The 15886-nt window shown below is 37.7% G+C and overlaps 1 protein-coding gene across 7 annotated transcripts in view; it reads right to left on the bottom strand.

Annotated features, from left to right (window-relative positions):
- Positions 1 to 15886, bottom strand: part of WDFY3 (WD repeat and FYVE domain containing 3) — a 264597-nt gene that overhangs the window by 111935 nt on the left and 136776 nt on the right. For all 7 annotated transcript variants that reach the window (XR_004628802.1, XM_002913595.4, XM_034671586.1 and 4 more), the window contains 5 exons: positions 7759 to 7936; positions 6751 to 6965; positions 4254 to 4366; positions 1552 to 1783; positions 64 to 164 (listed from right to left, as the gene is read on the bottom strand). Coding sequence is in view for 6 of the 7 variants with exons in the window: in XM_002913595.4 (XP_002913641.3) it covers positions 64 to 164; positions 1552 to 1783; positions 4254 to 4366; positions 6751 to 6965; positions 7759 to 7936 (839 nt within the window). In the remaining variant the exon portion in view is untranslated. The remainder of the gene's footprint in view (positions 1 to 63; positions 165 to 1551; positions 1784 to 4253; positions 4367 to 6750; positions 6966 to 7758; positions 7937 to 15886) is intronic.

Below are 15886 nucleotides of genomic sequence, written 5' to 3'. Positions count from 1 at the left end.
CTAAATAAAATATAATCTACTAAAAAAAAGTGAATCTCGTGAGCAAAGAAAGTTAGTATTTACCAGAACCAACGCCACTGACCACAGCCCCATCAGTAAGGCCTGTTGTGACGGCATTGTTTGTAGGAGCATTATGAGGGGCCAGACTGGGCAGGAACAAACAGCTATTAGAGAAAAGACAATGTACATATTAGAGATCAATTGTTTTCTTCTCTTACCACTACGCACTTACTGTACAGTAACTAACTGCCATCATTTAAGGGTAATTAGAGCGAAGAGATCATGGAATAAACCTGGGTGCCTAACAAAGTCCTTCCCTTCTTGTAATTATGTGAGAGTGCAGAAAGGTATACTTTAAAAATCTCCAGTGCCATCATTTTTATTCAAATTTTTAAAAATTTACGGGGCGCCTGGGTGGTCCAGTCCTTAAGCATCTGCCTTCAGCTCAGGGAGTGATCCCAGAGTCCGGGGACCGAGCCCCACATCGGGCTCCCTGCTCCACTGGGAGCCTGCTTCTCCCTCTCCCACTCCCCCTGCTTGCGTTCCCTCTCTCGCTGGCTGTCTCTCTGTCAAATAAATAAATAAAATCTTAAAAAAACTTTTTTTTTTAATTTATAGGCCACATATGATAAAATACACCAATGCATAACCCTGCTCAAGACACTGGAACAATTTCATCACTGCTGAAAAATCTCCTTGTGTGCCTTTCCAATGAGTTGTTTTCCTCTGTGCTGATTAGTGTTGACTATTCCATAATACGTGTTAAGCCATCATTCAATAATAACACATGACAATGTTCTTAAAATACAATTTATAGTTTTAGATTGATGTATAAGAGTCCCACAGACAAGTATAGACATAGATCAATAGTATTAGCATTTGTGTCCATTTCGAGGCCAATGGATTTTATAAATTCTTCTAGATTCTCTTCTAGATTCTCTACAGATTTATGGCTGCTTCTGCTACCATAGCAGTTTCTGCCACTTGAAATTATTTACTCATTTGATGTGATAGTCATTGAGTATAATGTATAAGGTACTAAGCTAGGTAATTTGGGGGAAAGGATGATGAGTAAACGCAAACAATTTTTAATCTAATTTTAATTTGCATATTATCTATAAATTTATTGTACTAAATCAGGTGGCAAACATTTGATGGGAGGGCCAAACCATAAATATTTCACACTTTGCAGACCAGAGGGTCTCTGTCATGACTACTCAACTTTGCCATTCTAGCACAGAAGCAGCCACAGACAATACATACATACATAAGTGTGGCTGTGTTAAAATAAAACTTTATTTGCCAAAAAATAAAAAAATTTACAAAAAAAATTTGGACCATGGGTCTTAAGATTCCGGACTCTTATAACATATCAACTTATTTAATATAATAAATAATTTAAAATTAAATCTAAAAGCCTTAAAGTAACATGCTCAAAGAACTCAATCATTTGAGAATATGTAAGTATATTTAAAACCAAAGATCTATTTGTCAAAGGCAAGTAGGAGGCATAAGATCATATAAGACTTGGCTACCTTACAAATTCCTTACCCAAACCCTTCAAGGGATGTGTCAAATTCAACAAAAGCTGGAGTAACTGATGACCCATGAAGTCTGATGTCATGTGGGGTTGTCATGGAGACCAGACACTTCACCCTAGTTAGAGGTACAGTACTTCCTTCTGCAGATTTTACCAGGCTCTTGCTTATCCGATAATGGTTATCTTCATGTAAGCTGAAAACATTATCAGAACCCAAACCTTCCATAGATGTGATCATACTACCTGTAAGTCAAAGAAAATCTCTTGGGAAAAATATCATGCAGATTTCTAAAATAATGACTTTACAAAGCAGACTTATTTTTTAAATACCAGTCTTGAGTTTCAATATATAATAATTTTATGTTTAAAAACACCAAAGCTATTATTCAGTTTTAATGTACTTTATGTTCATTTTTAAACTTAAATAGCATGTGTTTCTTCCCTTTTTACTTATAACTAAAGTCATAAACACATTGCAGAAATGTTGGATACTACAGAGTACAACCACTATCCAAGCCACTGTTACAATGTAATTTAATTATAAATTACAGATAATGATGTTTCTAAAAGCCAGATTATACTTTTATTTCACAGAATTATTATCTATCTTTGAGAAGAAAGCAAAATATTCTAGAAGAATTACAGTAGAAAGAAACAGGTCATCTTTATCATAAAAATAATCAGATAAATAGCAAAAACTTGCTTCTCTCCCATTTTCTTCCTACTTTTAACCCTTCCCTTACAATGATTATAATTAAATATGTAATCACAAAAGTACGTGAATTTAAAAATTCCTATGTACATAAATGGTAACAATGTCAAGAATAAAAAGACAAATTTTAAACAAACTGGCCTATTTCTCAGGAATACATTTCCAATGTAAAAAATGGAGAAAATATTCCCTCTCAAGATAAACTACATAAATACAATTGTTTCCTCTCTTAAATGTGCTAAGCATTCAGGCAACCACAAAGATATTTCGATCTTCTCTTAAAGGAACTATTTTTGTTTCTACTCTTTGCAAAGGAAATCACAATCCAATTCTGAAGAACCGTGTTAAGTACAAAAGCAACACACATACATCTAGGGGAGGTATACTGACAAACATGAAAAACTGCAATACTTTGTTTTCCAGTAAAACTGTACAGAAACTCAAAAGATCTTAGTTTCTAAAACACAGTATTCACTAATCACTGATGATAATTCACAGGAGAAAAAATTAAGACTGAAAGAACAGGTGGACGTTGCTTAATCTTTTGGATTCTCACCTGAAAGAACAAGGGGATGAACGAAACCTTCACTACCTCCTTTCAGAGCAGCCGTTCTGCTTTTCTAAGTTTTATTCTTTCCTGCTTTGCTAGTAATGGTGACTTCAATCCATCAAAACAAATGCCTATCACCATAGCTCATAATTACACAAATGAATCGTAAAGAAAAAAACCCCAACAAAAGCAGAGAATTCGCACTAGGAGGAGGTCCAGTGCCACACAGCTCTCTGCTGAGGGCGTGCTTGTCCACGTCTCGGGTGGAATCCGTGGCCTCTCAGGGGTCCCTGCCAGACTGGTAGGCAGTGCTTGTGCTCTGCCAGTCGCCAGGCATCATTCCAGCAGCCCACACGGAAACGTCTCTTTGGGGCCCCTCTCAGCCACACTACCACACACCTGTCTGCGAGACTGCCCTCTGCTGCTACTGGCAGGTCATTCTCGGTCTTCTCTGTACTAGCGCTTGCCAGCATTCTGGGGCATGTCCAGGCCCACATGAACAACCCATCTAACACCCCACTTCGAGCGCTAGGATCATCCGCACCTCTACTTTACTCCAGAGCCACGATTCCAGCACGGTCCTTTCCCTCGCGTGTTTCACTGCTCCCATTTTGATTGCCATTGTTCTCCCCAACCCCTCTTCCTCCAGCTCTCTCAGTCCTTTTCTCTCACCACATTTGCTTTCTGTCCTAGCCACTATTCTCCAGTCCGGTGACCTATCCCTTTTCTCCCAGCCCAGCACTGCTGCTTGGTTTCACTTTTTTTTATTTTTTATTATGTTAGTCACCATACAGTACATCCCCAGTTTTTGATGTAAAGTTCCATGATTCATTACTTGCATATAACACCCAGTGCTCCATGCAATATGTGCCCTCCTTAATACCCATCACCGGCTTATCCCATTCCCCCATCCCCCTCCCCTCTGAGGCCCTCAGTTTGTTTCCCAGAGTCCAGAGTCTCTCGTGGTTCATTCCCCCTTCTGTTTCACTTCTTTTCCTATCCAGCCTATACTCCTCAGTGTAGCTCTTCAACCACTTTTATCAGGATGTCTCATCTCCTGTCCTCCACGTCCCCTGCAGCAGCTGTCCTGCAAACCCACAGTGTGTTAACAAGCTAATTACCCACCCTAGTTCAGGTGGCAGAGGCTACTTGAGGAAAGCAAAGAAATTATGAATCCTCTGAGAAAGAGGTATTGCCCCTTTCAAGCCAAGTGTTACTCTGCACGTAATTCTCATCTCCACGGGATCCTGCTTCCATCAGTGATTCCTTTCTCACCCCCATCTGCCCCCTTCTTCAGTCAGCCAACCAGATTTTATGTTTCCTCATTTAAATAACAACAATACCTTTCCTTTCCTTTCTTTCACTGTAAAACTTCTTGAAATAATACTCATCCCCAACATGATTTTCATATACACAATAACCAAAAAAGGGAACTTCAAAGATCAACTTACTCCTCATCTCTGGCTCATAACTCAGTGAACTTGGTTTGTGGACCCTATATTGTTTTAGCAGTTTTTTGTCCCAGGCACCACAATTTAATGGACTTGCCAAGCGCAAAAACTCCCTGTAGAAGGAACAAAGCAGTTACAGAACTCATAAACCAAACACACAAGATATGGGGTCTCGTGAATTATAACAGACTACTTAAAAATACAAAGCAATCCAAACAGTTATTATAAACTAATATATAGTGTTAATTTTACATTTGAATTACCTAGCATATTGTAAAGGGCAAAAAAATGAAATTTGGGGGGCATGTTCTCTTGAAATGTGATGTACAAAAATGTACTGAATTGTCTAGGAGTTACACAAATAAGAGTCCTTCATATCCAGTCATTTATGTCATCACGTAAAAGGGGGGGGGAAGGTCACTTCTCTGAATTTTCAACTCCCTAGAGCAGAAAAAAAAAACTTTAAGTTAGGTCCCGTTTGCCAGTTTTTCATGTAGAGTACAATATATGATTAGTTTATAACCTTATAGCCTATGGTTCATCAACAACTCTGGTATCTGTACTATCATGAGAACTTTTGTTCTGAAAATTTATTCACTGTGAAAACTGAGCATGTGCAAATGGTTGGTCTCCATTGCTTACTGTTTACCTAAGTAGGCAATATAAGTTAATAAAATACTGGTATTAAGTATGAGATAATCTCTCTGTCTCATTCATTCTCTCTACTTTTAAAGCAGATTACCAAAAATGATCAGGGGAAAAACCCCATGCTATTTGCAACATTTTAGGTCTCTGAATATATCCATAAGATGATGGACAAAGTGAGCAGGGACAGTCTCATTCATCTTGGTATTGCGAAGGCCTAGTACACACTGCCTGATACAATACTGTTTAATGTTTATCGCATGGTTTGTTCTTAATCCACCATTATTTGGAACCAATTAAAAAATATAAATTATAAATAAGGGCCAACCATTTTTAAGAAAGTTCCTAAAAGCTATATAAAAAAGGAGTACTTCAGCAGAAAAGAAAATTATCTCATAAAGAAAGCTGCTTATATCTGAAAGTGATGAGATATAGGAGTATATTTTTATAAGGAGGGACAAGAGGACTTATACTTGAAATCTGTTTGGCAAGTAATTTCAAGGAAAAAAAATATATATATATGTTTATTTATTTGAAAGAGAGGGGGAGAGAGGGGAGTGGAGAGGCAGAGGGAGAGAGAGAGAGAATCTTAAGCAAGCTCCACTCCCAGTGGGGGCTCGATCTCACAACCCCGAGACTAAGACCCGAGCCAAAATCAAGAGCTGGATTCCACCCAGGCGCCCCTCAAGGAAAGTTTTTTTTTTTTTTTTAAGGGTTTTATCCCCAGGAGCACCTGGGTAGCTCAGTCGATTAGGCGGCCAACTCCTGGTTTTAGCTCAGGTCATGATCTCAGAGTTCTGGGATTGAGCCCCATGGCAGACTCTGTGCTCAGTGGAGAGTCTCTCTCTCTCTCTCTCTCTCTCTCTCTCTCTCTTCCTCTCCCTCTGCCCCTCCCCAAGTGTGCTCTATCTCTCTCTAAATCTTTTTTCTAAAAAAATAAAGGGTTTATCCCTAAAACACAGAGGACTGTTTCTATTACCAAGATTTGAATATATATATTTCTTGAAAGGATAAACTGTGGAAGGTATATTCATACCCTAGAATACTACTCAGCATTAAAAAGAAACTGCTGAAACATAACAATTTGGATGCATCTCCAAGGCATTACAAAAAGTGAAAAAAGTCAATCTTCAAAGGTCACATACTATATGATTTCATTTATGTAACATTCTCAAAGCAACAAAATTATGGAGATGGAGAAGAGATTCGTGGTTTCCAGGGGTTAGGAATGGGGGGGGGCTAGGGGAGTGAATGTGACAGTAAAGGAGTAGCAGGACTAGGGCGATCTTTGTGACATTCTGAGTGTGCGGTCGGCACATAAATCTACACATGTGGTAAATAACAGGGAACTGTACCATACAAGGATACATTGTAGCAATATCAGTTTCTTAGTTTTCAGCTTGTATTATAGTTACATAAGATGTAACCAGTGGAAGAAACTGGGTGAAAGGGACACAGAACTTCTCTGATCTATCTTTACAACTTTATCTAAATCCATAAGTATTTTAAAATAAAAACATTTAAAAAGCATTTCTTAAGAGTTCTTACATAGAAAAAGTTCTTCAATATAAAGTAGATGCAAGTCATATAAACATAACATGACTATTTTTAAAGGAGAGTTTGCTGGATTCGAGTGGAAGGAATAACCCATGGACAGGAACATCCTGTTTTCTAATAACTAGACTTACTAAGACTGACATTTCAAGCATTTTGCCCATTTTTATTATTCTGGTTTTGCCCACAGATACTTGAATATATGTCTATGAAGGCAGGAACTCTTGGATATAAAGACTGAAGGAACTGCCATTACTAATTGTGGCTTATTCAACTGTGCAAAAGAGAATGTACTGACCTCAGCACCATGGGCTCCAGGGCCTGGGAGGCTAATCGCTCAAACATCCGCTGGAGGGGCGGGTGCAGCAAGTGGTCCTCGTCGGCCAGCGCCGCGCTGCACCGCTGCAGCAGCCGTGCGTGAAGACCCGCTTCACACATGACCTGCTGGTTTCTCTCCGTGTGTACCAGGGATTGTAAGATATTTGCCACAGCGAGTTGAAGGTCCAGAGCATGCTAAAATTAAAGAAATCCATGCCACCAGGGCATTCTTAGTAAGAAAGGTGATAGTTCTCTCCATAGGAAGCACACCTTTTAATATGAGGTCTCTACGCATTTCTGATTACCTTCAGAGGAGTTCAGAAGCTAACTTGGAGCGATGGAGCAACTCTAGAAATGAGCTAGGCAAATGTGTCCTAGCCTCACTTTGCTGGAAGCATACCCAGCTGGACTCCACGCTCTTCTAACTCTTTTGTATTAAATGACTATATAACTAATAGTATTTTAATTTTTTGTAGAAACAATGAATGCAAGATCTTTTACACGATGGGTAAAGAACCAGTTTTAAGGAAAGCCTATCATTTACAATTGTGACCCTTTAGGCCTTAGAGGCCATATACCATTTAACAAATTAGTCACCAAAGCTCCAATTCACCCCAACTCTTGAGTGCTACAAGTCAAAACAGATAAATAGCCCCAAAGTGGTATCTTCAGTCATTTTTCTTTCTGTACTACTACTAATTTCCACTGCTGAGCAGGATTTATAAGGAGAGAGAATTATTTTAGCACCTGTCTTGGTTGTATTTGTGACAAATGAATTGTATTCTAAAACATACATATCTATCTCATTAAGAAAGTTAGGGCCCAAATAAAAAAAAAAATCCTATTTTTTCCTTTCCTACTTTAGTATGTAATATGGAACAGTTCCCTATCAGTCTGTCTTTCTGGGCCCCACTTCCTTGATTATACAGTCATATTCACATCCTTTCGCCTATTAAAGATGGAGAGGAGCTACCATATCCAAGCTTACTTCTGGCTGTGTCACTGACCCAACAGAGGCCAGCAGGTCCAGCATAGCAAGCATGGCTCCAGGATGGATGATGACGGCATCAGAACTCTGGAGGGATGTCGTTGCCACATGTAGTTTCAGGTCAGCAACATTTTTAGGAGGGTAAACAGGGGGAGTTGAAACAGAATGATACGCATGCCTGTAAAAAAGAAAGAAGGGTAATTTAACATCAAATTCCAATCAAGTTCTCTGTTCAATTTCTTCATCTTTTATTACCTTTATCCACTGACAAGCAAAAACCTTTGTAATTCAAGGCTGGGTTACAGAACACTTTAAGGCCGAGATATAAAAGAGCAATATATTATCAATTTTTAATGAGTCACGTATAAACAATTTCACTATTAATTCTTCTAGGCTCTCATACATCTTTACCATTTGTTACCTGGATTGTTTCATTTAAGAAGGGCACATGATGACTAAAGTTAACACTGCTCTCTGGCATATTTGAAAGCTGCTAAGAGAGTAGATCTTAAAAGTTCTCATCACAAGGAAAACATTTTTTCCCTGTATCTGTATGAGATACAGATTTTTTAAAGATTATATTTATTTATTTCTCAGAAAGAGAGACACAGCACAAGCAGGGGGAGCAGCAGGCAGAGGGAGAAGCAGGCTTCCCGCTGAGCAAGGAACCTGACGTGGGACTTGATCCCAAGACCCTGGGATCATGACCTGAACCAAAGGCAGACGCTTAACTGACTGAGCCACCCAGTTGCCCCATGGATTTTTTTTTTCTTTCTGAGAGACAGAGCCCACTAGCAAGCAAGGGGGAGGGGCAAAGGGAGAGAGAGAGACAGAATCTCAAGCAGACGCTGTGCTGAGCAGGTATGCAGGCCTGATCCCACAATCCTGACATCGTGACCTGAGCTAAAATTAAGAGTCAGACGATTAACCGACTGAGTCACCCACACGCCCTAAGATGATGGATGCTAACTAAACTTACTGTGGTAATCACTTAACAACATATGTAAGAGAAATCATGCTGTATAATTTAACTTATACAATGCTGCATGCCAATTATATCTCAATAAAACTGGAAGAAAAAAATGACACCTGTACCAGAAGATGCAACAAACAGGTGAAATCACAGTGACTCAAAACTTTAGGTAAGGTAAAAGTTCTGATATAATGTGATGAGGGTATAAATCAAATCAAATCCTTCCCTTGATTAGATTTTTTCTTTTTTTTTTTGCGGGTGGGGGTGGAAGATGGAGGGGGAGAGGGAGACAGAGAATATCAAGCAGGCTTATGCCCAGTGAGGGCCAGATGCGGGGCTCGATCCCACAACCCTGGGATCATAACCTGAGCCAAAATCAAGAGTCGGATGCTTAACCGACTGAGCCACCCAGGTGCCCCTCAATAAGATTTTCTTTTGAAATTACCTATGTGTTTGTAACCTTTCCTTAAACCATGGCTAACATAATAAAGGACTAACAAGATCTAAGCGGTCTACTCTCTAACTGGGTCAATCAGACAGGGTTGGCTAAGAATCTTGGCTACCATACTCGACGAGTTGGACCTCATAGATATATATAGAACACTACACCCCAGAACCAAAGAATTCTCATTCTATTCAAATGCCCATGGAACATTCTAGAATAGATCATGCTCTGGGACACAAAACAGGTCTCAGCCAATACCAAAAGATTGAAATTATCCCCTGCATATTCTCAGACCACAACGCTCTGAAATTGGAACTCAACCACAAGGAAAAACCTGGAAGAAACTCAAACACTTGGAGGCTAAGAACCATCCTGCTCAAGAATGACTCGATAAACCAGGAAATCAAAAAACAAATTAAACAATTTATGGAGACCAACGAGAATGAATACACAACGGTCCAAAACCTATGGGATACTGCAAAGGCAGTCCTAAGGGGGAAATACATAGCCATCCAAGCCTCACTCAAAAGAATAGAAAAATCTAAAATGCAGTTTCTATATTCTCACCTCAAGAAACTGGAACAGCAACAGAGGGACAGGCCTAACCCACTGACAAGGAAGGAGTTGACCAAGATTAGAGCAGAAATCAATGAATTAGAGACCAGAACCACAGTAGAGCAGATCAACAGGACTAGAAGCTGGTTCTTTGAGAGAATCCATAAAATTGATAGACCACTGGCAAAACTTGTCCAAAAACAAAGAGAAAGGACTGAGATTATTAAAATTATGACTGAAAAGGGAGAGGTCACGACCAGCACCATTGAAATTGCAAGGATTATTAGAAACTTTTATCAACAGCTATATGCCAAAAAACTAAACAATCTGGAAGAGATGGAGGCCTTCCTGGAAACCTATAAACTACCAAGACTGAAACAGGAAGAAATAGATTTCTTAAATAGGCCAATTAACTATGAAGAAATTGAGTCAGTGATAAACAACCTTCCAAATAATAAAACTCCAGGCCCAGACGGTTTTCCTGGGGAATTCTACCAAACATTCAAAGAAGAAATAATACCTATTCTCCTAAAGCTATTTCAAAAAATAGAAACAGAAGGAAAGCTACCAAACTCATTCTATGAGGCTAATATTACCTTGATCCCCAAACCAGGCAAAGACCCCCTCAAAAAGGAGAATTACAGACCGATTTCTCTAATGAATATGGATGCCAAAATCCTCAACAAGATCCTTGCTAATAGAATCCAACAGTACATTAAAAGGATTATCCATCATGACCAAGTGGGATTCATACCTGGGATGCAAGCATGGTTCAACACTCGCAAATCAATCAATGTGATACATCATATCAACAAGAAAAGACTCAAGAACCATATGATCCTCTCAATTGATGCAGAAAAAGCATTTGACAAAATACAGCATCCTTTCCTGATTAAAACCCTTCAGAGTGTAGGAATAGAGGGTACATTTCTCAATCTCATAAAAGCCATCTATGAAAAGCCTACTGCAAGCATTATTCTCAATGGGGAAAAGCTGGAAGCCTTTCCCTTAAGATCAGGAACACGACAAGGATGCCCACTCTCGCCACTATTATTCAACATAGTACTAGAAGTCCTTGCAACAGCAATCAGAAGACAAAAAGGGATCAAAGGTATCCAAATCGGCAAAGAAGAAGTCAAACTGTCTCTCTTTGCAGATGACATGATACTCTATATGGAAAACCCAAAGGAATCCACTCCCAAACTATTAGAAGTTATAGAACAATTCAGTAAGGTGGCAGGATACAAAATCAATGCCCAGAAATCAGTTGCATTTCTATACACGAATAACGAGACTGAAGAAAGAGAAATTAGGGAATCCATCCCATTTACAATAACACCAAAAACCATGCGTTACCTTGGAATTAACTTAACCAGAGACGTAAAGGACCTATATGCTAGAAACTATAGATCACTTTTGAAAGATATTGAGGAAGACATAAAAAGATGGAAAAATATTCCATGCTCATGGATTGGAAGAATTAACATAGTTAAAATGTCCATACTACCCAGAGCAATCTACACTTTCAATGCTATCCCGATCAAAATACCGAGGACATTTTTCAAAGAACTGGAACAAATAGTCCTTAAATTTGTATGGAACCAGAAAAGGCCCCGAATCTCCAAGGAACTGTTGAAAAGGAAAAACAAAGCTGGGGGCATCACAATGCCGGATTTCGAGCTGTACTACAAAGCTGTGATCACAAAGACAGCATGGTACTGGCACAAAAACAGACACATCGACCAATGGAACAGAATAGAGAACCCAGAAATGGACCCTCGGCTCTTTGGGCAACTAATCTTTGATAAAGCAGGAAAAAACATCCGGTGGAAAAAAGACAGTCTCTTCAATAAATGGTGCTGGGAAAATTGGACAGCTACATGCAAAAGAATGAAACTTGACCACTCTCTCACACCATACACAAAAATAAACTCCAAATGGATGAAAGACCTCAATGTGAGACAGGAATCCATCAAAATTCTAGAGGAGAACATAGGCAACAACTTCTATGACATCGGCCAGAGCAACCTTTTTCACGACACATCTCCAAAGGCAAGAGAAATAAAAGATAAAATGAACTTATGGGACTTTATCAGGATAAAGAGCTTCTGCACAGCCAAGGAAACAGTCAAAAAAACTAAGAGACAGCCCACGGAATGGGAGAATATATTTGCAAAGGACACCACAGATAAAGGACTGGTATCCAAGATCTACAAAGAACTTCTCAAACTCAATACACGAGAAACAAATAAACAAATCATAAAATGGGCAGAAGATATGAACAGACACTTTTCCAATGAAGACATACAAATGGCTAACAGACACATGAAAAAATGTTCAAAATCATTAGCCATCAGGGAAATTCAAATCAAAACCACACTGAGATACCACCTTACGCCAGTTAGAATGGCAAAGATAGACAAGGCAAGAAACAACAATTGTTGGAGAGGATGTGGAGAAAGGGGATCCCTCCTACATTGTTGGTGGGAATGCAAGTTGGTACAGCCACTCTGGAAAACAGTGTGGAGGTCCCTTAAAAAGTTAAAAATTGAACTACCCTATGACCCAGCCATTGCACTACTGGGTGTTTACCCCAAAGATACAGACGTAGTAAAGAGAAGGGCCATATGCACCCCAATGTTCATAGCTGCATTGTCCACAATAGCCAAATCATGGAAGGAGCCGAGATGCCCTTCAACAGATGACTGGATTAAGAAGCTGTGGTCCATATATACAATGGAATATTACTCAGCTATCAGAAAGAACGAATTCTCAACATTTGCTGCAACATGGACGGCACTGGAGGAGATAATGCTAAGTGAAATAAGTCAAGCAGAGAAAGACAATTATCATATGATTTCTCTCATCTATGGAACATAAGAACTAGGATGATCGGTAGGGGAAGAAAGGGATAAAGAAAAGGGGGGTAATCAGAAGGGGGAATGAAACATGAGAGACTATGGACTATGAGAAACAAACTGAAGACTTCAGAGGGGAGGGGGTGGGGGAATGGGATAGACTGGTGATGGGTAGTAAGGAGGGCACGTATTGCATGGTGCACTGGGTGTTATACGCAACTAATGAAGCATCAAACTTTACATCGGAATCTGGGGATGTACTGTATGGTGATTAACATAATATAAAAAAAAAAAAAAAGAATCTTGGCTACCTGACAAGAAATAATGTTAAGCATCAAGGAAGTTTTCCTTTAGTTTAATGGGAACTACAGTCACATTCTTTTGCGTTACCCACTTACCGCTGAAAATATTCATCACCACAATTTCTTAAAAACACAGAAGGCATATTTTACATAATAAGCTTCTAGAGGTAGAAAACCTCGCTATATTCTGAACATAGCACATTTCTTCTCATCAATGATCTCCACTTTCTATTTCATACTATTCTTCTACAATTCATGAGTTTTGCACATTTTGTATCCTGGCACTGGAAAACAGATGCTTGTGGCTTCAGCCTATGGGAGCTCTTTGTTCCAATGAATTGGTTTCAGCATAATTTGTCTAATGCTGAGCTCTGTCACTGAGAGCAGTGCAGTTTCAGCTCTCTGGCACAAGAGCAGCTTGGGAAACAGATGCTTTAAGTCAGTGATTTTGTAGCAAAGATTTGGCGCTGCCATTTTTTTTTTTTTTTTAAAGTACCATTCTCTTTTTAACAGAGATTCTAGGAAAGTATTCAGCTTCACTTAGGAAAAAAAAAACACGTGGGCTCTCCCAGTTTATTTAAAGTCACCATGTCCTCCACCTACTCATTTTTTCAACTCTGGGCTTTTTGTTTTGTCTTGTTTTGGTTTTTTTGCTGTTTTTGTTCAGAAATATTTAATTTCTAAACTTACTAGGATAGATTTCTAAATGTTTATTACCAATAGGTATTTTCTTCCTATGTTGCTTCTTTTATTCTATGAAATATTCTGACCCATCTAGAAGAAAAGATTATAGTGTAATAGGAATTGTCAACCATTAAGAAATTTCATAAAAACTATTTTTCATTACACATAAAAAAATAACTCAATTTGGAGAAAAACCCAATTCTACTTGTATATTTTAGTAACAGGCCTTCCAAAATTATTTCTGAGTTTCCAGATTTAATATAGACTGAACTTTAATTATGGATATACCCAGAAAGGAGCCCTTATGTCTTCAGAAACCAAACTCTTTATTAATTAATATATAGCTATTATAGTAGTAAACCTTTTACTCTTTCATAAGATAACAATATTCTGATATAAAAATTACATTCATTCTTCTCAAACTGGAAAAACTTTGCAAACATTGCATAAATTTAAAACACGATTATTTATTAACTAAAATTAGATCTATTTTAACAGGCATTATATAGTATTATTAATACTTACCGAGTCACTTAGGTATCACTGCAGGTATTACCATTTTTTAAATTTAGAGATTACAGTAAGCTTATTAAATGAATAATCCCAAGCAAGACCTAAATCATTTACAAATATAGGATAAGACAACATTTCAAAATTTAACTTTTATGTTGCAGCTACTTTTAAAATTTAGAGAAACTGCTACTTTAACTTAATATTTCAATCTAAATTTTCATATGTATTTAAGACTTGCCTACCTCTTTGGGGAATATATTCTTGAATATTTAAATTCTGAGTATGCTTGCCCTTAATGTTCATCAAGTGTGTACAGGCCCGAGTAACAAATACCATGTTTGAACAATAACTAGTACTTGCCATCTTTTTCTCCCCTGCAGAGAGATTCTAGAGAGCCTTGGTTTTTATATTGTATTTTGTTTTCACTTCCTCTAGCTCTGATTAAATACTGTTCAGCTATAATTCTGTTCCATTATTCTTTCTTTTTTTTTATTTTTTTTATTTTTTTTTAATTTTATTTTATTATATTGTGTTAATCACCATACAGTACACCCCCAGATTCCGATGTAAAGTTTGATGCTTCATTAGTTGCGTATAACACCCAGTGCACCATGCAATACGTGCCCTCCCTACTACCCATCACCATTATTCTTTCTGAATAATGAATAATAATGAAAAGTGTTGAGTTTTAGTTTTCCAAATACAAGGTTTCTTAGGTTTTTCCTAATTCTTAAAATAGAGAAGAATCTCCAGGATTTTATGTGCCAGGCAAGCATCAGAAACTCAAAACTTGCTTGTGTCTGAATACTCCACAAGCCATAAAAACTAATACAATATTGGTTTATCTTTTTCACGTTTTGCCACAAGAAAAAGATGCTGAAGTAATTTGTTGAAATGTTCTAGAGATATTCTGATTTCAAAAGTTACTGTATTTGCATTTGAAAACAAAAACATTGTTTTATTAGCTTATGATTATTACTGAGCAAAATGTATGTAACCTGACCAGAATGGCAACCTGAAAATGTCAACGTTGACCTTATTATTATGAACAGTATTGGGAACCTCCTTGGGTAAAACCAACCTGAAAGCCTAATTGGAATTCCATAGAAAAGATTCAGCCAGGACTGTTGAGTCAGTGACCATTTCCCTAAAGTCAAAGATATGGCATCCTTACATGTGGCTGTGATGCAAATCATGACAAAATGTTTTTGATCTAAGCCCTTAAATAACTCTCTATGAGATGGAATAAAATTTCCCCTTTGTCAAATTATCATTTAAATAACCAGTAAGTTCTGATGGATTTTCTTTCCCTGTGTTCCTTTAATCTGTGAATTTCTACTGCAAGTATTTTATAGTTTTTAGTTAATACTTAAAAATGATTAAATGTTTTTAAACACATCAATTTTTATGCCTTCACGATTTATGGAATCATAAATGTGACTTTCAATAATTAAAACTATTTAGTAATTAAAACTATTTTTTTAACATCCAATATGTGGGATAGTGAGCACACGTGAATCTTCAAACACAAAGTTACTGCATTCATTTTAGCAACAGAAAAATACACCACGTCAACTCAAAATGATTTTATGGTTTCTTATATTAAAAGCTGCTCTTAGAAAAACAAAAACAAAACAGTTTTAAATTACAAATATACTGAGCAACACTAAATTCGTTTAAGATTATTCTGAACTATTCCATGATTTATTGTCAGAAAATGAGCTCTAACTCCTAGTGTAAAAATAAGAAAAAAAGGAAAATATAAAGTCCACCTATCTAATGAATATTACTACCATAA

Source organism: Ailuropoda melanoleuca, chromosome 11, assembly GCF_002007445.2.
Source record: "Ailuropoda melanoleuca isolate Jingjing chromosome 11, ASM200744v2, whole genome shotgun sequence".
Lineage (NCBI taxonomy): Eukaryota > Metazoa > Chordata > Mammalia > Carnivora > Ursidae > Ailuropoda > Ailuropoda melanoleuca.
The sequence above is the reverse complement of the archived record's forward strand: the minus strand, read 5'-3'. Positions and strand labels throughout refer to the sequence as shown.